The 26,945-nt window shown below is 46.3% G+C and overlaps 1 protein-coding gene across 1 annotated transcript in view; it reads right to left on the bottom strand.

Moving 5' to 3' along the window:
* CIB4 (calcium and integrin binding family member 4) overlaps positions 1–26,945 on the bottom strand; it is a 49,380-nt gene that overhangs the window by 1,928 nt on the left and 20,507 nt on the right. Inside the window, exons 4-5 of the mRNA XM_064494669.1 lie at positions 9,106–9,247; positions 641–750 (exon numbers count right to left, since the gene is read on the bottom strand). Of these exons, the coding sequence (XP_064350739.1) occupies positions 641–750; positions 9,106–9,247 (252 nt within the window). The remainder of the gene's footprint in view (positions 1–640; positions 751–9,105; positions 9,248–26,945) is intronic.

Raw genomic sequence — 26,945 nt, 5'->3', positions numbered from 1 at the left:
GGGGCCTTGTGGGCACCGAGGTATGGGGCCTTTTGGGCCAACCTCATGGTGGAAAGAGTCCCTTGGTGCCTCCAGCACAAACCTGATAGTGAGAAGAGTGTGGGGTGATGAACAAGGTGACACCCCCCACCCACTCCTGTCACTCTGCCACCAGGGGCTCTACCGCAAGGGGCACAGGCAGGGTCAGGGGCAGCGATGACCCTTCACGGTTTTATCTTTGCTCCCAGTTCCCACCCAAACCAAAAGGTTCTCATGTACTTAAGACAAATGGATCCATGGCTGTCTTCATGTCCTGTCACACTTTGGACGGTCCCTCAGGATGTCTGGGCGTCGTGTTGTGCTGGGATAATGTGGGGAAGGGGACGTTGCGATGTGCCCCTCTGAGGCTGAGCTGCTGTTGGCCCACCTGCCTGCACTGCCTGCAGTGTTGGTGGGAAGGCCTCTTGGAATGGGGGGCTTGGGCTATGGCTTTGGGGACCCTGGAAGGGAGTCATGATCCTGGAGGAAAGACAGAAAGTTGGAGGTAGTTGCCTCCAGTGTGCGCCCATGCCTCAGTACACCTCACCCTGCCTGCCATCCAGGTGCTTCGGGGGATGGTGAGGCCCACCCCAACCTCCGCCCGGTAGCCCCGGACACACACGTGGCTGATGAGGTCGGTCAGCAGGTCTTCTGACACGTCGTCACTGTTGAGCAGTCGGAGGACGATCCTCTGCAGGTCCTCCTCATCGATGAAGCCATTCTCATTAAAATCTGCAAAGAGGAGGCAGGGCCTGAGAGGAGGATTCCGAGAGTCCTGGGGGGCCATGGCACCCACAGACTCCAATTGCCCCCTGGGAGGCCCCGCTGAGCCCAACTGTCCCCGGTGGGCCTAGAACCTGGGACTCAGGGGGGCCTGTGCAGGCCGAGGGGGTGGGGCGCTGCAGAGGCAGGGCAGGCTGCAGACGGGCAGGCTGCAGACAGGCAGTGCTTCATGTAAGAACAATAACAGTGAGCATTGATTGGGTGTGTACTGCCTGCTTACTTGGCCTGAGAGCCTCACCTGTGTGAAGGCACTGACTCTTCACAGCCTTCTGTCAGTCTTACTTTACGAAAGGGAAACTGAGGCACAGAGGTGTGATGTGGTTTGCCCACACTGCCAGGAAGTGGAAGGACAGGGGTTCAGACCTGGCTAGTCTGGACCCCAAGTGCCACATCAACCACCATGCTGTGGAAATCCCAACCTCGGAACTCCCAGGCCAGTACGTTTTTGGTGGCTCCGAGCTGGGCAGCGTGGAGGGGCGGGAAGCAGTCTGGATTTGGAGCCAGAGCACCTGGGCACAAGTCCCTGCTCCTGCCACCTGCATCGGCACAGAGATGTGCCAGGCTGGGGAGACAGTCAGGCACCCAAACAGCTTGGCTCCAGGAAGGGAGGAATGGGCATCCAAGGACCCTGAGGGCTTCCAAATGGGCATGTTGTCTGGCTGGAGTTGGGGGTGTGAATGAGGAAGACTTCTTGGAAGAAGAGGCATCATAGGAGGACTAAGCAGCTTGGAACTGCCAAGATGCGGGTTGGAGGAGTTGCCAGGGTCACTGGGGACAGTAGTAGGGAAGGAACAGTGCTGGGTGATGAGTCAGGTTAGAGGGAAGTGGGGGCTTCGGAGAAGGTCAGCGGTTAAGTCTGGGAGGTATGCTGAGCTGGAAGGACCTTGAAGGCCAGGATGAGACTGTTACACCGACATTCTTGGCAGCCCTCTCCTAGGACACCCAACACAGTCCCTGAACCACTCATCAGCTATATAGTAAATGCAGTAAATTTAGGAAGGTACAATAATTCCTGCTGTGACAAACACAGATGTGCCAGGCTACGGTCTAAGGGCTTTATATTTCACTGTGTTTAATTCTCATAACACAGATGCAGCAACTGAGACACACAGAGATTAATAACCATGTTTATCTCCTTAATTTCATTTTCTCCTGCCTTTAAATATCATCTATATGCTGATTAATCTCAAAGTTGTGTCTGCATCCTGGGCTTCTCCCTGAATCCCAGGCACATATATCCACCTTCCTGTCCTCTCCACTTGGAGGTCTAATAAGTCTCAAACTCAACCTGTCCAAACCCAAACTTCCCATATGACCCACACTGCCCTGCCCCTAAGTCTGCTGCACTCAGAGCCCTTCTTGGCAAATGGGTGGCTTCACACTTCCAGCTGCCTGACCAATCAGCTTGGAGTCATCCTTGACTGTGTCCTTCCCCCATTCTCCATAACCAACAAATCCTCCCAACTCTACCTTCAAGAGGCAGTAAACCCAGCCTGATGACTTCTCCTCACTGCACTGGCTCCACCCTGGTCCAACCACCATCATGTCTCTCTAGGATCCCAGTAGCAGCCTCCTAACCAGTTTCCCTGCTCTGTCTGCCCCCTTCGGTGTCTTCTCCACTCAGCAGCCAGAGTGGTCAGCCTCCCATCTGAGCCAAAGGACAGCCCAGGTCCCAACAGGGGTCCCACTGTCTGCCCTGCTTTCACTCTGCCTCTTTGACATTCCTCATCGGGCCAGGCACGCTCCTGCCTCAGGGCCTTTGCACTGTGTTTCTCCCTCCCTGGAACACACTCGCCCCAGAGATCCTTTGGGTCTTTATTCAAATGCCAGCTTCTCCCCAGGGCACTGCTCAGAACCTGTCTGAAATTGCACTTCCATCCCTTTCCCGGCTTTATTTTTCTCCCAACACCGAATACCACCTAACACACTATATGTTTCACTTATTAGCTAGTTTATTTCCCTCCACTAGAGTATAAGTTCCATGAGGGCAGGGAGTTTTGTCATTTGGTTGGTCCTGTATCCCCAGCTTTTAGAACAGTGTAGGGCACAGTAGGTGCTCAACAAGTATTTGTTGAGCGAGTGAAGGAATAAACCACCTGAGGTCACACACTGGGAAGTGGAGACAAGAGCAGACCCAGGCAGTCTAACTCTATGGTCAGTCTATGCTCTTGATCACTCGTAACTCTTTTATTATAATAAAATGCCCAATTTTTACCTGACATCTGATCACCTAAAATGAGTGCTGCCTTTCCCAGCCTCCCTTGCTGCTAGATGTGACTAAGTTCCACTTGATGAGATGCAAGCAGAAGAGGGGCAGGCGTTTTTAGAGGAAAGGTGCAGCTCTTTGAGACAATGAGGGGACCCTGGGAGTGGAGGATGAAGTGACCTAATAGAAGCCTGGGTCCCTAGTGTTGCAGAACTGCCATGGACAACTGCTTCTGGAATTCTACACGTTAGAGAAAAACCATGTAGCTTCCAGCGATCTTGGACGCTATCTTGGGTGAGCCTTTTGGGGTCCCCTGTAATTTGCCACCAAATTTAATCTTCATACATGAGCTGAGCCTCGGTTTCCTCATCTGTAAAATGGGTAACAACAATACCTCCATAGGGTTGCTGTGAGGATTAAATAAGAAAACACATGCAAGTCACCATGTGCGTGGGGTTTGGAATGTAGAGGATGCTGATTAGTCAGAAGCGCAATTCTGTATCGCTTGATGATTGTTAAATACAAAAAAATGCAAACCTCAGAAACTGTGTAATATTCCACACTGAAGAATGAGAGCTAGAGCTATATTGGGTGCAGAGTGGAGGAGGGAGTTTGCTGATGTCACAGGATCCTTCAGCGGTAGAGCCAAGACTTTTGCCTCTGCTCCCTGGGGCAGGATATGTATGGATGCGGCAGGTGCAACTAAGCACCTCTCTCCTGAAGCAGGTGGCCCTCCCCTGGCTGAATGTTTATTGGCCACAGGGACTGGAGGCTAAAGCCCAAAATGTTCATCCAGGCTCTCCCTGCCCAGCTCTGCTGTGCCACACCATAGATAACGGCTCAGAGCAGGTGGAGGGGGCAGACGGGCAACACTGGGGCTGGACGGAGTGGGTCCCCACAGTGACATTGCTCTGTTGGTGAGAAGCTCTGCAGCCTCTCCCGGAGACCCCGCAGTGTCCCCAGGCGTCCTGCTGGCCCAGCTCCCACATGCAGAAACTGCAGCAAAGAGACATGGATTTGGTCCCAAGCCATCTGAAAACAGAATAAATTGCTGGAGTAAAATGTAGTCCTGGACAGTTCCCCTCCTTTGGGGGTGCAAGGGCAGAGTAGCTTGGGAAAAGAGCTGGGGGCTGGGAGCTCTGGGCTACTGGCCAGCCCATGTGGCCTCAACAGCCTCATGACATGCATCCTTGGGCCACTCTGTGGAGAGAGGGGGTCATCCTCTTGCTGTTTCCCACCAGCGAGGGAGATTAGAGAGCTAGTGGAATGAAGGCTCAGCCTTCGGGTCCCCCCAAAACCCTCTGACCATCATCATCTAACCTCTCCGTCATGTTACTCCTTGCAATTGACAAAGTACTTTCACAAAAACTAGCCCATTTGATTAAGTGAGGTAGGGCAGGCTTTGACCACTGTTCCCACAAGAACCGCGGTTGCCTCCCTCACTTCTCCCAGCCGCTAGCATCCCTGTGTCAGATCCTGGACAGGTGTGGGAAGATCTGCCCATGGCACTCTGGCCCCTGCCCAAGGGTAATTCACATCTAGTGGGAGCCTCGCTGACGGGGGCAGGAAGACCATGCTGGGATGCTGGTCTCTGACAGGTAGAAAGTCTCCCCAGAGGTACTGAGAGAGGGGGATCAATCAGTTGTAGGCCAGGAGGGTCCCTCAAAGCAGAAAATGGAGCCCGGGAGGTATGTTCTGCGTAGTGTGGCTGGCCTGCTGGACTTGACTGAGAACCAGTCACTCCTTCCCTCCTCCTGACAGAATTGCAATTCTTGTTCACGAGGACACCACGTTCGACTTAAAACACTCAGCTTTCCAGTCTTCCTTGTAGCTATGCGTGACCGTGTGATGTTGTTCTGGCCAATGAAGTCATGGCCAAAGTTGCTGGGTGGTGCTCCCAAGAAAGTTTGTTAAGGAGAAGACTTCATCTGTGCCTTTGAATGTCCATTTTGTCTTTATCCCCTCTCCCATCCCTTTTTCTTCCTGCCTGGAATGAAGATGAGATGCCTGTAAGCACAGAAAACATCTTGTGATTCTGAGGACAGCAGGCCCATTAAAGATGGGAAATTAGGAGGCCTGAAGGAGCCAGGGCCCTTGGTTACTTCCTGGAGCCATTACCTCAGCTCTGGACTTCCTGAATCCAGGATTTTTTTTTTTTTAAACAGGGACACTCTTACACATAACCAAATGCAATCCTAACTGATACAGAAGGTGAGAACAGTTGTTCTCAGATTTTGCTATACTTTAGAATCACCCGGGGAGCTTTGAAAAAGCCCACCAACCAGGGCACATCCAACACCATTACATCAGATCTCTGCAGCTGGGCCGAAGCAGCCATAGGTCTTAAAAACTCCCCAGGTAATTCCAGTGTACAGCTACATTTGAGGACCAGTGGGTTAGAGCCATATTTCTTTAACTTTAAGGTGCAGAGGAACAATCTGGGGTCTTGTTTAAAAGGCAGATTTGATTCAGTAAGTGGGGTTAAGGCCCGAGATGCTGCATTTCCAGCAAGCTTCCTGGCAATGTTGATGCTGCTGGTATGTGAGTCATACTGGAGTAACAAGGGGTTAGAACATCGAGTAGGTCTTCAGACTTTGCTAAAAACAATCACCATGACCATCATCACCACCACCTTCTCCTTTCCTTCTCCTTCACCTTTTCTTTCTTTTTATTCCTCCTCTTCTTCCTTCACTGCTATCACTTCCACCTCAATTGATAGAGCAGCCACCCCATGGCCAGGCACCAGGCTCAGAGATTCACACATCCCATCTTTAACCCTGCTGACAGCTCTGGGGGGTAACAAATCTTCTGAGCCCAAAGATAATTCAGATTTTCCTGAGTCTATCTGATGAAGCCTTGGAGTTTATGAGTCCCTAGGCATCTATTTGCATGGCTTATTTGCATAAAGGCACTCTGCTTTTTGTTTTTTGTACTGGAGCTCAAGGAGGAAGGAAAATGCTGGAAGGGTCCCTGGAGAGAGGGCGGAGGAGGAGGATACAAGGACAGTGTGGGGGACAGGGAGTGTCTGCTCCTTGATCTGTCTGACTGATCTGATCTGTTGACTCTGTCTGACCTCTCTGGATGGGAATGCATTTCCCCCATTTCTGAGCTGAACACAATTAAGCTCTTGTGTCTTGAGGGGCAAGAGAACTTTCTGTCCCTCTGGTTCCCTGAAGGATTTTGTTTGTTTAGCTCTAGGAACCATGGAAAGACAATTGAGGCAGACATCTTTTGGAACATCTTTTGGTACCCTCTACCATCTCTGAGCAGCCTGCCCACCCCCAGTGGTTGGCCTCTGGAGATATGTTTGTTTATGTGACTCTGCTTCTTCTTGGTTGTGGTTGATTGGACAAGGCTGGTCACCTAACTCTGGGGCAGCTGGATCCCTGGTTTGGTTCAGCCAATCACCATCTCCTGAGAAGGGGGAAGTGAGAAACAAGATGCTTGTGGCTAGTTAGTCAGAGTAAAGCCCGAAGGCCACATGGAGGCCAGGGAAGCAATCTTTGACCCATGGGCACAGAAGCATAAAAATCTGATTTGCAGAAAGAGAAGGTGCACAGAAAGAAGCAGAGATGAGAGATGAGGCAGCCATAGAGGGAACAGGAGAAAGTAGCTACCCCAATTCCTGACCACTTTCCAGCTGCATCCTGGCCCTCAGGAGGCCTGCTTCACTTCTATCATGGGTTCTGCACTGCTCATGGTGGACAAACTCCAGTGCCCTCCTCCTCCCATGATCTGCACCTCTTCACCATTTCAAATAAGCCACACACCCCTTTAGTGGGGATGGGACTTCTAAGCAATAGAATTTGGCAGCAGTGATGGGATGTCATTTCCTATTACAAAATGTTACATTGCCAGCATACTGGCTCAAGGGACTCCTACTGTCTTTGAAGAAGCAAGTGGCCATGTTGGGAGGCCCATGTGACAAAGAGCACGGGTCATGCTCTGGAAACTTGAGGGCAGCCTCCAGCTGATAGCCAGTGAGAAGCCAGGACTCTAAGTTCTATAGACACAAGGAAATGAATTCTGCCAACAACTGGAGTGAGCTTGTAAGTGGATCCCTCCCCTGTCAAACATTCTCCAGATGAGAATACAGCCTTGTGAGACCCTAAGATGAGGATTGACTAAGCGCTGACCAGACTCCTAACCCACAGAAACTGTGAGATTATAAATATATGTCATCTAAAGCTAGTACATCAGTAGTGACTTATTATACAGCAATGGAAAATTAATATACTGCTGTTCTTCATGAGTTGCCTTTTATGTGGGTAAGTTCCTATTACTTAGAACCTGAAGACCCTGGGCTAAGAAAAGAGCACCCAGCCTGGCCCTGAATTTGCCATTTCTTTCTTATAGTTTCTACTTCTCTGCTTAGAATTCTTATCTTTTCACTCATTAGGAGCATATTTTGTTTTACATCATTGGGTGTGGTTATAATAACTGTTTGAAGATACTTATCAGCTAATTCCAACATCTGGGTCATGTCAGAGACAGTCCCCATTCTTGAAAATGTATCATTTTACTGCTTTGAAAATTTTTGTATGTTGAATAATTTTGGATTGTATCTTAGACACTATAAATGCTTTATGTGGAAACTCTGGATTCTGTTATATTCTTCCAAAGAGTACTGAGTATTTTTTATTCTAGTGGGCAATTGGTTGGACTTAAACTGCATTTTAACAAGGTCACAGGGACCTTGTTAAAATGCAGTGGCAGCTCAAATTTCCAGTTAGGTTCTTTTACCCTTACCTGAAGTGTTTTGAGTCTGTCCTGGTATATATAGTTTAGAGGTTAAAATGAGATTTGTGCATAGTTTATACACGAAACTTGGCCCCTTCCCTTTGCCTTTCTTTCATGGACTTTCCCTTCTTTTTACTTTTCAGGGGGAAAGTACTAAAACTCTCTAATTCTTCAAGTCAGAAAGAGTTCAGAGTTTTTATCAGTCCCATGATGCTACTCACTAAAGCCCACATTCAGGCTAAAAAAGTCAAAAACTAAAGTGGGCTTTTTTTTTTTTTTCCTAGTACCATTTCCTTTTTTCATGTGTCAGCTCTCTGCCCCTGGAAGCTTTCTCCTGCCATGAGGTAGTTGATTTTTATACCTATGTTTCAGAGTTTACAGTTGCTATCTGTGGAAGTGACAGTACGACAGAAGCCTACTCAGCTATTCTCTGCAGGGGAATCTGTGATGTCATTTGAGTTTACTGGATACTAAGACTGAGGACAGATCGGATACAAAAATATTGTTAAGCCCTTTTTACAAATGAGAACACTGAACCCTCATAGGTCCATCTAGCTTAAGCCTCCTCCACTCCATTCTATCCAAATTCACTTGGGTGGGGTAGGAATAAGATACTGTCCACCATGTGGAGATGGTGTAGTGGGTTGGGTGGAGCTGGCAGGAAAGGAAGGCAGGTGAGATGCTAAACCATACAAGCCTAAATGTACAAGTCCTCTGGGGCCACGGAGTTGTCATTATGAGTTTAAAGCCTTGTGCGTGGTCCGTTTGAAGGCTTCTCAAGATTTCTTTGCTTCTTTCCTTTAGAGAATTCTAGGATCCCAGATGTACTAAGGGTTTATAAGGATACTGAAGAGCCAACTTTAGCTGAGGGTACAGCTCCCCAGACAAAATCAGAGGCAAAAAGTGTCACAAGACCTCAGAGACGATCTCTCTCAACCTCTTCATTTTAAAGATGAGGGAACAGGCCCAGAAAAGTGAAATGATTTGGCCAAGATTTCTCAGCCATTTAGTGATGATGTTAGTTCCAGTGTTGAGATCTCTTAACTTCTTCAAAACAAGCATAACTCCTTCATACCCAGATACAGTTCTCTCTCTCTCTCTGGCCCGCCCACAGTACTACCAAGAAATACCAACACCAATGACCCCGTGGCATGGAGGAGAGGGCATCAATCCATTGGAGCAGTAGTTCTCAACCATTTTTTAAAAAACTACAGTCTTTAAGAAGCAAAACACCCATAAATATTCAAGGAAACCCCAATTAACACCATCGCACCAATGCACTGATGTTGATGGATTCCAAGTGTGGCATTTGCTCTGTGGTGCTGCCCCAACCCCACTCAGTCCCCCACAACACCCACCGTAGATGCGGAAGGCGTACTCGATCTTCAGGCTGGGGCAGGCTTGCTCGCTGAACACAGATGCCATGCCCAGCACATCCTCAAAGGAGAATACATCGTTGTGGGAGAACACTCTGCAGATTCGGTCTCTGAAAGGGTTCACCTGTGGGTGGGGAGGAGGAGAAAGGGGAAGGAGGCTTATCAATGTCAGGTTCACGCCTCCCTGGGCCTCGCTCATCTGTCAGAAGCACAGTGTCCTGGGTTTGAGAAGAAAGCAAGAGCAACAACCTAAATATTGGAGCAGATGTTGGGTCAAAGAGCCAGGACTGTGGACATGATGGAGAGTGCCCGGGACAAGGGCCCCACTTAGCATCACTCTCCCCACTGTCACTTCCTCCTGCACGTACCTTCTAAGGGCTGATTTTTTTTTGTTTGTGCTATTCTTTTTTATGCTTATTAATTTTGTACATAAAACTTGGAAAATACCCTCCCCCAAAGTATAAAGAATGGGATAAAAATTCTTTATAATCCACTCTCCAGAGCTAGCCACTGTCAACATATGGATGTAGAAGTCAAACAGACTTGGGTATAAGTCCTGGCTTCACTATTTCCTAGTGAGTGATCTTAGTTTAGACAAATTTTACATAATCTCCAGAGTCTAAGACTTCTCATTGACAAGATAGGGTGGGATAATACTATATTGACCCAACAGGTTTGTTGTGAGCATTAAACAGGATAGGTTTAAAGTTGCACAGTATGATTGAAACATTATGCTGTACACCAGACATTAATACATTGTAACTGACTATACTTCAGTAACAAAATAAAAATTAAAAAGTTTTAAAAACACCCAACAAATGGTAGCCATCAGTTGTTATATAACTACAGATGTTACCATTTGCACAGCAATTTTCATTTTTTCTCAATACAAATTACAGTTATATTTAGCATAACTGATAAATTAGGTGTAAAAGGCAATTTTCATTTTTAAACCAACAAGTTCTCAAATTTGAGTCCCAAATTTGAGTAAATAAGTAAAGATCACATGATTTTAGAAACCTTGATCCCCCTAAACTGGGCCTGGCTGGGGTCACTCATGAGAGGGCCTTTCTGACGCTGGCGCCACCAGGCTCCGAGCAAACACGCCAGCCACTTGTCAACCAGCTCAGAGGCAGCTCACCAAGGCCGCCTTCCTCCTCTCCCTCCAGCTCCCAGGAATGGGCAGGCTGTGAGCTGGAGGGGATGGGCAGATCTAAGGGGAATTTAAGGCATAGAACAAGCTTAGAATTCTTTAAAAGCAGCAGGTTCATCTTTGGCACCCTCCTCCTCCTGCTTTCTCTGTCTCTAATCCACCCACACCTACTGGGACTCCTTGGCCCACAGCTGCTCAGCGGCCCAGCTTATGCCTGTTCTAAACTCACCCTGCCTGCTGGAGGCCTTGCCTGATCCCAGCTTTGCTCCAGTGTTCCAAAATGAGCCCAGATCCTTCCCTCCTCACCAACCAAAAGTCCACTTCCTTAGATGCATCTCAGCTGAGAAAGTTATTGGATTCTGTGAATTCACACAGCAGTTCCTCAATCTTTCTAATTTTTAATTAGTTAAAAGAAATCTTAGTTGATTTTTCTAGTCCCCTTTCACTGACAAAGTCTATCTTTGAGGTTCCAGGCTTCATGCAAAAGGATTATTTCCATAGCAAACATGGCCCCGTCACCTCCGTCATGAGCATTTGAACCCCAGCCCCATCCTCTCTAGGCCTCTGATCTTGCCTCACAGTCCTCAGGGCTGCCCCAGTACCAGCCAGTGCTTCGCTCTCTGGTCTTGATGTCTCCGTTTTGGGGCCATGAAAATTTCTCTTTCATTTCTTTTGAACTCAGCTGCATTTAAAACTCCATGGTTGTGGGAGAGTATAGCTCAGAGGTAGAGTGTGTGCTTAGCATGCCTGAGGTCCTGAGTTCAATCCCCAGTACCTCCACTGAATAAATAAACAAACAAACAAACAGAAAAACAAGTTAAAAAATAAAAATAAACAAATAAGCTTAGTTACCTCCCCTGCAATCAATTAATCAATCAATCAATCAAATCTATGGTTTAATTTATTGTTCTATGTATTTAAGGTGGGACGGAGGACATTCTGAATCACCTCACATAACCATATAAGTTATCTGAGGTCCTTGTTAGAAACACAGATTGTAACTCCCACTCTCAGAGATCCTGTTTTAGAAGGTCTAGGGTGTAGCCCAGCATTATAGGCTGAATTGCATCTCCTCCAAATTTATATGTTGAAGTACTAACCCCCAGGACTGCAGAATGTGACCTCATTTGGAAATAGGGTAATTGTAGATGTGATTAGTGAAGATGAGGGCATTATGAAGTGGGGTGGGCCCCATATCAGTATGACTGGTGTCCTTATAAAAGGGGAAATTTGGACCCAGAGACACACGCTTAGGGAGAACACCATGTGAAGATGAAGGCAGAGATTGGGGTGAAACATCTACAAGCCAGGGAACACCACAGATTGTCAGCAAACCACCAGAATCTAGGTGAGGCATGGAAAAGGTTCTTCCTCACAGCCCTCAGAGGGAACCCACCCTGCAGACACCCTGATCTCAGGCTTCCAGCCTCCAGAACTAGGAGACAAAACATTTCTGCTGTTTCATCTACAGAGTTGTGGTACTTGGTTACAACAGCCTTAGCAAGCCAATACACTTAGGAATCTGCATTGCAAATAAGATTCTCAGGTGACAGGGTTAATCTCATCTACACACTTCTGTATGTTTCAGGAGTGGCCAGGGTCCAGGAGAATCCCAGCTGCCCTGCTAGGATCTCCAAACTAGCTCCTGTTTCCTTCATCCTTCCAGCTCCACATCCCCTGGAAAGGCTTGGTTTGCTCGCCTCAGAATGAATCCTGATAAGAACTGTCTACTGTGCTGTGTTCCAGGTCACGTGCACTAGCTAAGTGGCTTTACAGATTACTTTGCCAAATTTTAACTAAATTAAACTCTCACAAATGGATAGGCGGCTTAACAAGATTCCTGCAAGGAAACCACAACTGAAGATAATGCTTACAATGCAAATGCAAGTGAACAAGAAAATGTCAGGGCAGACACCTCTCGTGCTTAAAATGCGAATCCTTCTCTATGAGGCAGAAACAACGAGAATCCAGTCAGACATAATGAGGAGTCCCAGCTCCAATTCTCTTTTCCTGCACTCAGACAGGTGCAAGGCAGATCAGCAACTCACTGCCTAAGCACCCATCCAACCAGAGAATGAGATACCCATCATCCCTTCCTGAGGGGCTGCCCCCACTACTTGGTTTTGCTGGGAGTGTTGGAGGAGAGGGGAATGATTACCAGGAAGTCAATTCACTCCCCATTAGACCCGTGTCACGTGACTGTTATTCACACACACACACACACACACACACACACACACACACACACACACACACACACACACCTTGTTTTATAGAGATTGAGAAGGGGGCTGTTGGTGTGGTACTTGCTTGTAGCAAGAACAGTACACGAACACAACATGGTGACCACAGATTCTGCTGGAAGATGCAGAGACAACCTTGCTGAAGGTGCACACAAATATGCATCAGAACAAATTTCACACTGTGGGAAATTTGCTACATAGTTGAAGAAAAGTACAGCTGTTTCTAATGTGGTTTTCCCCAGATTCAGTTTCAATAAAGAAATATATGAAGAACCACAAGTTTTGTGAGCCACGAAAGGAAAGAGGTGATGTGGACCGAACAGTACATTACTCCCTTAATAAAGACACCATTTATGGGAAAATTTGTCTGAGTGCAATCACTCATAAAGTGGCTGCTTCCTGATGATAAAGGATTCTGGGTAAGGGTGCAGGGATGGTGATGCATGTGAATCTATTCCCTGCAGAATTTCCTGCTGGCTACTCTGGTCAAGAACTTACATCCAGAAGTACATGAGGAGCTGCAGGATGCATTGGTGTGGTTATTTTTTTTAAGAGTTCAAAATACAGTAAAACTTATAAAGTGATTTGGAATCAGAAGGAAAGTGACTATGGAAGTCTTTTGAAACACATAGGGGTTTGCTAGTTATCTCTTGGCAGAGCACTTAAAATAACCATCAAATTTAAAGAGGATTTGTTCTTGTACAAAAAGACAAGCATTCCAAATTTGCTGAACATGATGATGACAAGTGACTGTTGGCAGTTGGCGATCTCACAGATATCCACCAAAAGACTCCAATTCTTCTGACTCTTCAAGGTAAAGTTTTAACAAGGAGTGAGAAAGCACTTGTTTTTCCAAAGAAACTCTTGTTTTAAAAAGAATGTTTTGAAAATGAGGTTTTTGTGGTTGAGAACACATGGTGTCACCTTTAAAGCTGCTTCTATCTGCATCCATGGAAATATTAGAAACAGATATTTCTAATCTCTTTGAAAACGATCCAAATGAAATTGGATTTTGGGTCCATTTGTTAAAAATATAAAAATGCAATGTTTTCCAATTAGCTTGTAAGAGCCACTGACTGACATAAGGGAAGACAGCTCTTTTAATTTCAATTAAGAGCCTTTAATTGGTGAATGGGATTGAAAATGAGCGTCACAATTTAATAAAGGCAATGATTCATCTCTTCTCTATGGAGCGACTATGACAGCCATTAAACACAAATTCAACTAGAACCAGACCTCTAAATGGCTCTATCTCAAAGGGTTAAAGCAAGATTTCAAAGAGTAATGAAGCATATCCAGTTCTACGACTTTCCCTGACACTATCGCTATTAATTATAAGCAAATAATGAAATTGTGAGAGGAGGAAATTTTCTTACATAAAATAAAGGAGAATTTATTTTTTAAAAATGGAATGTAATCTTTGACTTAATTTTTTCTTTTGCATGTGTATGTATTAGTAAAGGTCTAGGGTTTATAAGTGAATGTATGTATATGATGGGTATGTACTCCAGATTTTGTTATTTCTGTGGATGCATGACCGACAGAGTCCGGAGATCTCTGATCCAGACAAACCCCCTCATCACAGGTGTGGCAATGAGACCTGGGTGGAGGAGAGAGACTTGCCCAAGGTCATTCAGCCAGCGAGCGGGAGAGCCAGCCCAGGGCCCGGGTCCTCTGAGTCTGTGGCACTGCTCCTGCTGTAGTGCCTGGTCCCACACAAATACCCGAAGACAAAGTGGTGATGAGGTCAAGCGTATGATGTTAAAAACTTTTTTTGACATGAAGTGCAAAAACGGAGTCCAGATTAAAGTCAAAAAGTGGCCCAGGGCCCATGAGAGTTCTGTGTCCAGCGGGCAGTGACGTAGGGCCGAAGCGACGTAGGGCCGAAGTGATGTAGGGATGTAGTGACTTAGGGACATAGTGATATGAGTGTCTATATGAGTGTGAGAAGTACCAGAGGGTGACGGGGGCAGGAGGAGGAAGAAGCCCAGAAGGGAAGGGGAAGGCAACATGGGGCCGTCAGGCTTGGGAATGTTGGAGGAACCAGAGTGAGGAGCAGGGCAGGCGTTGGCCGCAGGGCTAGGGTCGGGTCACCACAGCCCTGTCGGGCTCTGGAGGTCAGGGCGGGGGCTACAGTTCTCTGTGAGGCCTGGCGGGCACCAGCCAGGAGAGTGACCTGAGCCTGTCTGTTTCAACGATGGCAGCTCCCCTCTAGCCCAGGTCCCCTGCCCATCGCTTCCCAGAAGGAGATCCCAGGGCACAGACTTCCACTGTAAAGAGGTGTCCTTGGCACACAGATAGCTCCGTGCAGAGGGACACTGATGGTGCTGTAGGGAGAGCTTTTAAGGGCCCAGGGGAGGCTGCCTCCATGCCTCTCCCATCTCTCCACCCTGAGCCATATGCCAGCTCAGCCAGTGTCCTCTGGTCCCGCCCAGCCACCAGCAGACAGAAGAACAGCTGGGAAGAGGCAGGAGAGCACAGTTTCAGTTTACTGTTTTCTGGATTTTTGTTGCTACTACTTTAACAATCTGAAATCTGAACCAATAAAACTTGGGACCTATCCAGAGATTTACAGTCTGCATAAAATTTCACACTCATTTAGAAGTCTTCAATCCTCCAGAGGAGGAAGAAGAAGGCAATTGGCAAAGCAACGCTTCCGTTTCCAGAATAACATTCAGCCTAGTGTGAAGATGTTCCCAACAAGGGCACATAAACACATCAGTACAGAAGTTTATACAGGTAACCGTAGTGCAATCTCCATCGAGGCGTGACAAAACTAAAGCAGGTGAAAATAAACTCCAAATGCTGGGGATTTTTTTGGAAGCAGAAACTACAGTTTGTTGACAATAAAAAGATTGCAGTCCCTGCCAAAAACTACGTTTTTTGAAAAAGATCTTCTCAAAGTTATTGAACAAGAGATTTGATTTGAAGATGAAAGTCAGAGGGAAAATATTTGGACTTAGTTTAAAAATATCTCCTCACCCTTTCTCCAACTAGTGCGTAGTCAAAAAGAGCCTTTTACAGTTGCTGGGGGAAAAAAATCACACCAAAATATGCTAGTGACTCAATAATGACATCATTGATGTAGTTTGATTTTTAGGATCTCATTTTTTCAAAAAAGATCAAACAGTGTTATTTCATTTACTATTTCTCATTGCTAATTAAACTTTCTTAATTTTTTGTGGTTTTTTTTTGAATAATGCTTTATTTTTGCTCATTTTGCCTGCTACCAACTCTTTTTAAAATGATATGACTAGTGTTCATATTTTTAAATTTTTAAACAGATGTAAAGCATCTGTCAAGGAAGGGAGTGGATGGAGGTGTCTGTACACAAGAGGCCAGCCCCCCCCCCCCCAAGGTCTTGACCGGAGCCCTTAGGTTACTGGAGCAGACTCTCACTGGGAGAGCACTGCCTGCAAGGCCCCTCACAGTTGTGCAAGTTTGGGTGGGCAGACCCCGTGTCCTGGGAGAAGGGTGTAACAGAATCTTCTGTGGTTTAGTGCCTTTAAAAACTTCCCTCAGATATACCATATTTTTGGATTGGAAGGCTCAATATTATTAAGATGTTGATTATTTTCAAATTTATCTGCAGCATTAACATGATTCTAGTTAAAATCTTCCAGCTGATGTTTTTGTGGAAGTTGACAAGCTGATTCTAAACTTTATATGCCGATTCAAAGGGTCAAGAACAGCCAAGACAATCCTGAAGAAGAGGAACAAGGCTGAAGTACTTATGCTGTGAGATACCAAGGACTTGCTAAAGCTTTCCTAGTCAATCCAGTGCGGTATTGGTGCAAGGATAGACAGACAGACCAATGGCCAGAATAGAAATTCCAGAATCAGACTCATACAGATATGGCTGCCTGATTTATGACAAAGATCACATTGCAATGAAATAGGGGAAGAGAGAGTTTTTTCAATAAGTGGCGTTGGATTTAGTGGATTTCCATACAGGGAGGAAATAAGTCTTGATTCCTACCTCATACCATATACAAAAATCAATTCCAAGATTGAAGATTGATCCAATGTGGAAAATCAATAATAAAATTTTCAGACAAAAGCATAGGGAACACCTTCATAACCTTGAGGCAAACATTCTTTAACAATACACAAAAGCACTAATTATGAGAAAAAATTCATAAATTGGAATATATTAAAACTGAGAATTTATATTGTTCAAGAGACATCATGAAGAGAATGACAAGGCAAGCCACAGTATGTATGTACTTCAATCAGTATGTACTTCAACAGGTGAAGGATAAACAATGGAACACAGCCACGTAGTGGAATATTTCTCAGCTGTAGACAGATTCATGCAACAATGTGAATGATTCTTGAATGTATTTTGCAAAGTAAAGGAAGTCAGGAAGTCAGGTCTAAGACTACATATTGTATGAGCCCATTTGTATGACATTCTGGAAAATGCAAAATTACAAGGATGGAAAACAGCTAGGTGGTTGCCAGTGGTTGGGGCAGGAGGAAGGAATTAACTACAAAGGAACCTCACAAGGAAATGTTTAGGACGATTCCTAAACATTTCCCTACGGTGGAACTGTGGTGGCCAATCCACACCTCTATTCATTTGTTTAAACCCCTAAAACCATACACCACAGTGAGTGAAGTTTACTGGTTGCAAATTAAAAAATTAAAACATTTAACAAACCCAGGATGCTAGTGATCCCAGGATGAGATGCAGACCATGACAAATAAAAATAACTGTATACAAATGAATAATAAAACCTCACTGAAAGGACTCGGGAAAGAGAAACTGACCAAGTAGCCTTGAAGAATGGTGTTTCAACCGGGTACTGTACGATTAAAGATGAAAAGAACCATAAACCAGCACTGTACTGTAGCTGGCAAATTTGTTTTTCACTGGGGCATGGGTTAGCAATTCTGAAAATACAAGGATAGTAGGGTTTAACAAATAGGTAAACAAGTAACAGATTATAGGAGCCAAGTTTCTTATTGTCACAATAAAAGTTATAAATAAGCAACAGGGGTAGGCTAGATACGGTGCTGGATTAGTGAGAGACATTAGGAACTCATGGGTTTCTAGATGATAGATAGATAGATAGATAGACAGACAGACAGATAGAGAAATAAATATTGGTGTGTGGTATACATGGGTTAGTATATACACATATACACATATAGCTCTCTCCACTAAGTAACTTTAGTGGAGAAACCTGTAAACACCACCTTACCTAAGCGATGAAGGTTAACATCACCAGTAATTGGTCATGTTGTTATCATGTACTTCACCTCTCTGGTATTGATTGCACAGATCCATAACCCCAGCCTAACTAAGCAAGAGAACACATCTGGAAGACCCAAACTGAGGGAGGTTCTACAAAAATACCTGGCCAGTGCTCTCCAAAAAATCATGAAGGACAAGACTGAGAAACTGTCATAGATTGGAAGAGACTAAGGGGTCAGAAAGACTAAATGCAACGTGGGATCCTGGAGCAGATAAAAGATAAAAATGAGAAAACTAGTGAAATCCAACTAAAGTTTGTAATGTCATTAGTAGTGTTCCACCAATTTTAATTTATTATTAGTTTTGATAAGTGTACCATGGTTACATAAGAAAGGTATATAGTACTTGCCTTAATAAATCCTAAAAGCAAGCCTTAAGAGGATTAAACTCTTTTTGAGTAACAAAACTGCATCCAAGAACAAAACTCAATGATATTTTAATGAATCCAACAAAATTAAGTGCCCAGCAATATAAAATTTACAATGTTCGTATTCCAATAGAAAAATTATCAGTCATGCAAGAAAGTAGAAAAATAAGACCCACAACCTGCAGAAAAATCAATTAATAGAAACACACCCAGAAATGATACTAATGATAGAATAAGCAGGTGGAAACATTAAAATAACAATTATAAATACACATCTGTTCAAGACAGTAAAGAGAAGTCTGAGGATAAATGATAAATCTATAGACTCAAGAAGCTCAAGAGAGCCCAAGCAGAAGAAACTTGAAGAAAACCACATCACAACACAGCATAAGCAAATTGCAAAAAAAACAGGAATAAGGAGAAATATATTTGGGGGTTGGTGGGGGGGGACACATCCATATAAGAGGGACAAAGATAAAAATGACACTAGATTTGTTGTCAGAAACTAAGCAAGCCAAAAGACATGGAGTGATACCTTAAACTCTCAGAGAGAAAGAATAAAGGCTCTCATCCAATCATTTTATACCCAGCAGAAATATCTTTCAAACATAAAGGCAAAAGACGTGTTGCCCCCAGACATACAAAAGCTGAGAGAATTCAGCAGCAGCAGACCAGAGCTACAGAAAATATTTAAAGAAGTCCTTCAGGGAGAAGCAAAATACCATAAGGAAACTTGGATCTACACAAAGAAATGATGACACCAGAGGTGATAAACATGTGAGTAAATATTAAGTAACTTTTTTTCTCATTTTATACCATTCAGTATCCACATACATAATGTGGATTTCAGCATCTCTCTGTCAATAATGGCTATAACAATAAACAAAAACAATCATTAAGGATATAATAGAATATCAGCCAACCTGACTTCCTTGACATTTGAGAGAGCACTTCACCCAACATAATAGATACACATTCTTTTTTCAATTGCGTTTGGAACATTTACCAAGATAGACCATGTTCTGTGTTTTAAAGCAAGTCAATAAATTTAAGAGGATTTAAATCACACAAAGTGTGCCCTGACCACAACAAAATTAAATTAGAAATCAATAACAGAAAGACATCTTGGAAACCCTCAAAGTCAAAGAGATCACAAGGGAAATTAGAAAATAATTTGAACTAAATAAAAATGAAAACACAACCTATCAAAATTCGTGGTATTGCAGTGAAAGCAGTGTGTACAGGAAAATTAAACACGTTAAATGCTTTTATTTAAAAAGGAACGACTTAAGTGTTTATTTAAGTGAAAAAAGATCCCTCACCCATTGGTGGGAGTTGGTCACTGGGAAAAAAGAGTGAGTCAGGAATTCCAGGTCTATTAGCTGGCGGATGGGAGCCCATTCTCACCCTGTACTTCTGGACTACTTGCACCTGGGAAGTGGCTGCCCCTTAAAAATGGAGCTCCTGCCACCAGGAGTATTGACTTGGAAGCCACGCGTGGATGAGCTTCTGGGCTGAACTGAAGGCTTCTCTTCCCTCGACCCAGTTGTGTGGAGGAATTCCTTGTTCTGGGTCTGAATGGAGTCACCCTTCACCAGAAGGTGGCAGTGTTGAGTTAGAGTCGTTCTGTCAGTTCTCAACCCCAGCATAGGTGAGCACCTACTGTGTGCAAGGCAATGGGTTAGGTTGACTGTCTTGCAGGCAGGTGGCAGGATAGACATTACCATTATGTTTTACAAGGAGGAGAAACTAGAGCCCAGAGAAGGAGGACTCAGACTCCTAAGGCGATGCTTTGTCTACAGTGCTACTGACTCTGCTAAGTATGCGATTTTTTTTCCAAGAAAAGTTCCCAGAATCACATTTCCACACACACAGAGCAGGCAAGGTTTGAGGCATTACCCTGAGTCCCGTGCCCCTGCCAGTTGGCAGTTGCTCAGAAAATAAACCAGCAGACCCAAAGGATGTGTCTTTCTCAGCTAGGGGTGAAAGACACAGGACTCATGGCCTGAACTTCAAGCCCTTGTAGCAAGTGCTTAGGTGAGTTACTGTGCACCAGGCACTGAACTAGGTCCTGGGGTCTCCAGAACAATGAAGATGACACCGCTGTCTTCCACGAGACTCAGCTTAGACACTTACAGAAGTCTCTGCAGAAACAGGCAGGGTAGAAGTGTCTGAATCACGTCCAAGCAAAGAGAAAGGACAAGAGAAGGATGAGCTAGTGTTGCTGGGAGGTAGGACTGACAAAGGGGCAGGAGGGAGAAGGCAGCCAGGAGACAGAGACAGAGCAGGAGCCAAGGCCAGATCAAGCAGGGAGAGATGTGGTGGGACAGTGGGAGATGCTGTGGGTCGGGGACCAGGGAACTAGGCAAGGGAGCGGGGCCTTGCCTTCTCCACATGCCCCCTGCACCCTCAGCTGTCTCCTCCCCTTCCAGGCTGCCCAGGGGTCACCTGGAAGGATAAAAATGTTAAGTAGGGGAGGGCAACAGTGGGGCTTAACCCGGACCCTGAATACTCAAAGTCCCAGATTGGCCTGCGTGATCTTCACCAGGTGGAGAGAAGCCTGGCATTGTGATTTCAGGGAGGTTGTGGGCAGGGAGCACGGGGTATGAGGAATCCACTTAGGTGAATGCACTCCCTCTGTTGGCCAGGCCCCAGAGGCAGCCTTCCCACTGGTTGTTTATAAGAAAGGGACAGTCTCAGTGTTGTAGATAATCAACCCTCCTGAAGTCTAAAAACAGAGAGGCCCGTAAGGGAGCTGTCTCCTGGTGACAGATGGGTTGGCAGGGACAAGCTAAGGATGTGTCCTGTCAACAGCTGGAAGTGGATTGCTAATGGAACAAATTGGGGAGAAAGGCAGTAAAAATGTTAAGGATTATTAAACATTCATGGGACCACGTGGCCTGAACCTGGCTCAGATCCACCAGACCAGTCTCTTCTCTGATTCTAGGGGTACCTGCCACTGCCCTGAGGATCATTCCAGAAGAGCTACCTGCTGGCACAGAGGAGATCAGAGGACTGCAGGCCTGAGTCTTCCGGGGTGGCCCGGGAGCCTGGCAGTGTATGGTGAGAGGCCTGAGGCGGGGAGTCAGAGGGGCCCAAGCCCTGGGGTCAGACTGACTCTAAAAAGTTAATATAATAACTTTTTATTTGACATCTACAAGATTCTGGCATCTTGTAGCTTTTGAGGTTTATATGATCCCAATTTTTTAATAGTGTAACTTGCCAAAAGAGAAAAAAAAAAAAAAAAGAGAGAGAGAGAAACCCAAAAGACCAGTTGTCCCCACACTTATTTATCAAATCTGTTACAGGAAAAGCAAAATTTACTCATATCACAGGTAAGTGTCTATCCACATTTGTATATTAGTATTTTAACAGCTTGGGATCAACTCTATCATGTCTTACAACACATTAAATAATATTCAAGTTCCTGAGGAACAAGAATAACAACAAAACAAGGTGTGTGAACTTGGGCAGATGGTTGAGCCTCTCCTTTTCTCCATCTGTACAATGGGCAGAATCATAACTTTGCTCATGCCATTTTACGAGGATCGAATGAGACCATACTTGCAAAACATCTCATCCTGGCAGGCCCCCGGAAACTTTAACTACCATTGCTAATCTATCCACCCCAACCGCACTGCCCTCCCATTTGCATCACCAGCACTCCCAGGGCACTGGTAGACCTGTCAGTTGAGCTCTCAAGGAAAGTTATTACCTGGGCCAACTTGTTGCCAGGAGCTCACCCTGCCTGCTGATGGGCAGAGAAATGTCAGTTTGGGCTCCCATGAGTGCCCGTGGCTCAGCGTTTCTTCAGGGGCAGCTGCTGACTGCAGCCAGGGGCATCACCTCCGTGTAAAATCTTAAGGGGACTCAGGGATCAGCTCTGGTGAGAAGACGGGTGAGAAGGGGCTAATGTGTTGTGGGCCCACCTCTGCATAACCTCATTCTGCAGATGCGGCTATCGTATCCCAGAGAAGCTAGCACACCGGCCATGTGTCTGAGTCCCACAGGGAGCTATAATCAAAATTCACACTCCTTACCCCACTGTGGACTTTCTGAGTCAGCATCTCTGGGGGCAGGGCCCAGGGATCTGTATCTTAGCAAACTGCCCAGGTACTTCACACAGTGACAACCTGGTCAAAGTCACAGTGCTAACAAATGGCAGAGACATGACATCAGACGCTGCCCACCCTCCCTCTCCCATCCCTTACCGTCCTCTCCAGGACACAGTCTCCCAGCCAGCAAAGACAGGGAGGGGGTGTACAGTACAGACAACCTCTAGCCTTTCCCCAAGGCAAACGCTCAACTTGAAAACGTGCGTTTGCAGAGACACCTCACAAAGCTTCCTTCTGCTCCCTCTAACTTCCCTCCACACTCCATGCCCCAACCCAACAGACCGCGGCCAGGTCCTGCAAAGGCAGGCAAGTTGCATCACCCCCAACCCACGCGGGGCCCTCTGTCTCTCACTCTCTCTCATTGCTCATAGTCAATTCCACCTGTGACATACTGTCTCTCCTACAAGCCTGTCCTTTAACCGTTTTCCCTCTAACTTGCCCCTTCCAATTTCTGCCAGATTTATTTAGGAAATGTCTCCATTCACTGCCTTAGACCTTCTGATGAAAACCACTTCTCCCGGAGCACCAAATAAAGTGCTCTTGCTGAAGAAATGACTCCCTGGTTCAATCCTCCAGCTTTGCTGTTTTATGGAATTACTAGGAGAATGGGGAGGGGGGAATTGCTATTGACACTCAAGAGCATCTGGGGAGGAGGGTCTGTGGGTGGGAAGACCCATGGGCTCGGGGGGTGGGGGACCTGGATGGAGAGAGTGGCTGTCTCAGCCCAATTGAGGAGGGAAGTGGGGGCCTGGAGGCCCTCAGGAGACAGAGGCCGAGGAGGCTGGATGGAAGAGGAAGAAGAGAGAGGCAGTGGATGCAAAGGCTTCAAGATGGGACCCTTCCTGGGACCCATCCTCCCCAGCCCTCAGCGGCGCCAACTGAAACTCATACAGTGCTTGGCAGGAGTGGAGTTTTTGTGGAAACCAGTATAAAATGGCTGGGGATTTTGTTTGGGTAAATTTGAAGTGAAGCAGATGTGCAGAGGATGGAGGCAGAGGGGACTGAAGGAAGACATGAGTCCCTCTTGTCCCTCCCAACCCCTCCCCAAAAGAACAAAGGAATGGGGGAAGCTCTGTACACTTACAGGGCATAGAATCGGATGGAGGGTAGCACACAGACATTTCAACTTGATTTTGGGAGGCCCCCAGGTGCGTGAGGGCTCCGAGAGGATGGCAACAGGATAGTTTTCTCAATTTTCACACTGTTGCACCATGAGGAGCACCGGCCTGTGGCTCAGGCTGGGAACCTAACAACAGTTTATAGGGTTTTTCTGTGGAAAATGCAAACAAAGTTCCAAACGGCCAATATAAAAAACCTGTTAAAACACAATCTGTACCTGTAATTTAAAGGCAGTCTGCGCAAAGCAGGGAAGAGTGACTGAGGCGATGGGGTCACCCTAGGCAGACCAGGCAGCGGGCAGTTCAGGGAAGAGCCCAGAACGGGGGCCACTCGGCTTCTCACGGGAGGGGAGTGGAGCGGAGCAGCAGGGCCGCGCCTCCCCCAAGTCCTCCTGGTCCCGCCCGCTGTTTATAAGCTGCCTTCCTGTCTGTAAGCAGGAGGGCTTCTCAGATAGTGTTGGGGCTGCTTTGCAGCTGTTTGGGGACACTCACCCCAGGCACCCTGGGAACATGTTCCCCTGTGAACTCTGTAAGATGTGTATCTTTGCGTCAAGACAACAATTTCTCTTTTATCACTACATCTAAGAGACACCAGTTGATCTGTTTCGCCCCTCACTTTGAATTAACTGATGTAAACTGAGATGAGCTCACACCACAGCCTCTCTATCAACCACAGATGCTGCTTTCTCTTTCCCTGTGATGCCCAGTGACTCTTTTAACACAGAAAAGTCCAAACCAAAGCAACTCAAAGTCCTTCATTATTTCAGTCCCTGATGTTTTGGATTATCGGACTTTTGAAACCCCAACTTCCTATTCTTCTCTTTCCCCTGTATCCGGGGAGCATTGTCCCAACCCCAGCAGGCTGCACTTGACTGCTAAGGACCCAGCCAGCCAGGCGTGACTCATCATCACCCAGGCATCCATGAAGCACCTACTGTTGGCCAGACCTCCAGGAACCACGCCTTACCCATCCTTTCCCTGGGGTTCAAGCGGACAGGCAGGAAGGTGAAAAACTGGGGCTTGTTAAAAAGAGTTACTGCGTATCAGGTGCTGTGTCGGGCACACACATGTGTGTTGCCCACTTGTTCTTTCCAACAACCCAAAGAGTGGATCTCGGTAACTTCATCGTATAGATTAAGGAGCAAAAAGGTTAAATAACTTCACCAAATAAGAGGAAGACCAGGAATGTGATCCCAGGTCTGTCTGACCCTCTGACCTGAGCTCTTTGTGTGGAGTGTGTTCCAGGAAGAGGCTGCATCAAAACGGAAAAATGCACATGGAGCTGTCAAGCTCCTGGGTCAGCAGGTGGGTCCAGGCTGAGAGCTTACGTCTGTTGATGATGTGGCTCAAGAAGGGCCAAGACAAGGGATGAAAAATGTCCTTCAAATTTGGGCATTTGGGGGGAGGGGTGACTGGCTGAGACGATGCTGGGTCATAGGAAGAGTATGGAGGTCTGCAGCCCCAGCCGCACGGCACATCCGAGAAGTGCTCACACAATGCCCTCACGGAGGATGGAGAACGTGGGTTGAACAACAGCACACACATAAGTGCCTACTGAAGAACCACAGGCAAAGGGACCTTTACGCACCTATGTCAACTTGGAGAGAATTCTCTAGTGACATGCCACAGGGCTCTATCTTTTATGATTGACTTGGGTTAAGGATATTTAACCCACTTTTTTTATTTTGTGCTTCTCCCCGCCCACACCCCACCCTGACCCGGCCCCATGAGACATAAATGTTTTCCCATGTTGCTACATAGTCAATATAATCATCATTTTAGTGGTTGCATGGTTCCAATTCCCACAGTGGATGGTCCTATCTAATGCTTCCAAGAAGAACCTGGAAATCTAAGCTAGGAAAATAATTTTTCAAAACAAGGAAAATAATACGTGGGGATGTTGACTGAAAAATTATTTATAGTAGCAAAAAATATATATATCCAGACCTGGAAACAATGTTAACGTCCTACCATGAGGGATCGTTTAGTAAATCAGAACCGAATGCAATTATGCAACCATTAAAATGTTATTGACACAGACTACATAGCAACACGAAAAACATTTATGCCTAATGGAAAAAAAGGCACAAAATAAAATTTTATCTCTGTTTGCCTACAGTGATGTAAAATCAAGTGTGCCTGAGGGGAAAGGTGGCAAAAGAAAATAGAAAATGACAACTTCTGATAGGATGCTAAAAAGTTACTTTTTAGAAAATGTGTTTTTAAGGCTGACATAGTATTTTAACAATAAGTAAAAAGCAAGTTAAAAAAGAAAATACGTTCCAGAGACAATTTGCTAAGCAAGCAAACAAATTTTTATTCCTAAGGGATTGGAAGCAATAGCTTTTACTTCTCTTTGCGGCTTTGCTCTCTGCAGGACAAGGACTGGACCCCAGGCAGAGCTGGACTCTGCAGTGGGCTCCTTCTCCTGCAAGCAAGGCTTGGCAGGAAATGCTCCTGGAGAATGGAAGTTCAGTGGAAGAAGGCCCCAGGCCATCTCATGGTCTCTGCCTGTACCTTTCAAGATACATTCCAGAATATGTAGCCATCAGATGGTTAACTAGCAAGTAGTGAGCAGCTCCCATTTTTCCTGATAATTCTACCAGGTTTTAAGAGCTTGTCGGCTTGCTTGTGCTGCCGTCAGTTAGTGTGCCTGGGAAAGCACAGTGGTCCTGGCCTCTCTTCTCCCCAGGGTCCCTGCTGGCGCAGAGGCCTTTCTAAGGAGGATGGCATTTGAGAATGGAGACCGGGCCATCTCAGCTGCCTGGCCCTGTTGGGCAGCCTCCCCTCTCCCAGGTAAGTCTCCCTATTCCAGGAGGCCCTTTGCCTGGGAGAGAACAAGCAGAAGCAGCTGGCCAGGCAAGGCACTGCTTGTGCAGACAAGGACCTGGGTGTCGATCCAGAGCTGCCCCGCCAACTGTTCTCCCTGACCACCCTTCTGAGGGGCCTGCTGGAGCCCTGGGGCAAGGGAGGGGCTCTGGATCAGCAGGGGCCAGGGGCAAGATGAGTAGGTGCCTCCAACCATCTCCAGAGAGAACCTGTTTCTGATCATCACCTTTTCTGCTGCCTGAGACATGGCTTCAGTTCCCCTCAATATACTGGGAGCACTGCCTCTGGCATTTGGCCTCAGGCCAAAAGAGGGAAGTGGGTGACTCCTCTCCCAGAGCCTTGCCAGAGCTCAGGTTGCAGGAACTTTCAGCATCTCTGCTTCAACTTCCTGGGCAAGTGGGCGCCCGACCTGAAGCCTGATTTCCCTGCACTGCATTCCAGTGGCTTGTGCTGGGAGGCCTCCAGGGACAGGGAGCTTGCTCGGTCCTGAATGGGCCTAGTCTTGCTTCTGAGAGTGTGATCTATTTAGGAATTTTTAGCCTGAGGGCCAACTGAAGCCCACCCCGCAGGGTCACTTCTCCCACTCACATTAGCGCTACCCAGAGCCCATCCAGTTCCTCCCCCACCCCTAGCAAATATGTAAAGAGGGTCACGTCATCCCAAGTCCTTCCTCAGGTAGAGTGCCATTTCTTAGCCACCTTCCCAGTGGTGTGGCTTTGGGTCCCTACCGTCCTGGT

This window comes from Camelus dromedarius, chromosome 15 (assembly GCF_036321535.1).
Source record: "Camelus dromedarius isolate mCamDro1 chromosome 15, mCamDro1.pat, whole genome shotgun sequence".
Lineage (NCBI taxonomy): Eukaryota > Metazoa > Chordata > Mammalia > Artiodactyla > Camelidae > Camelus > Camelus dromedarius.
This window is presented reverse-complemented; position numbering and strand designations above follow the sequence as displayed.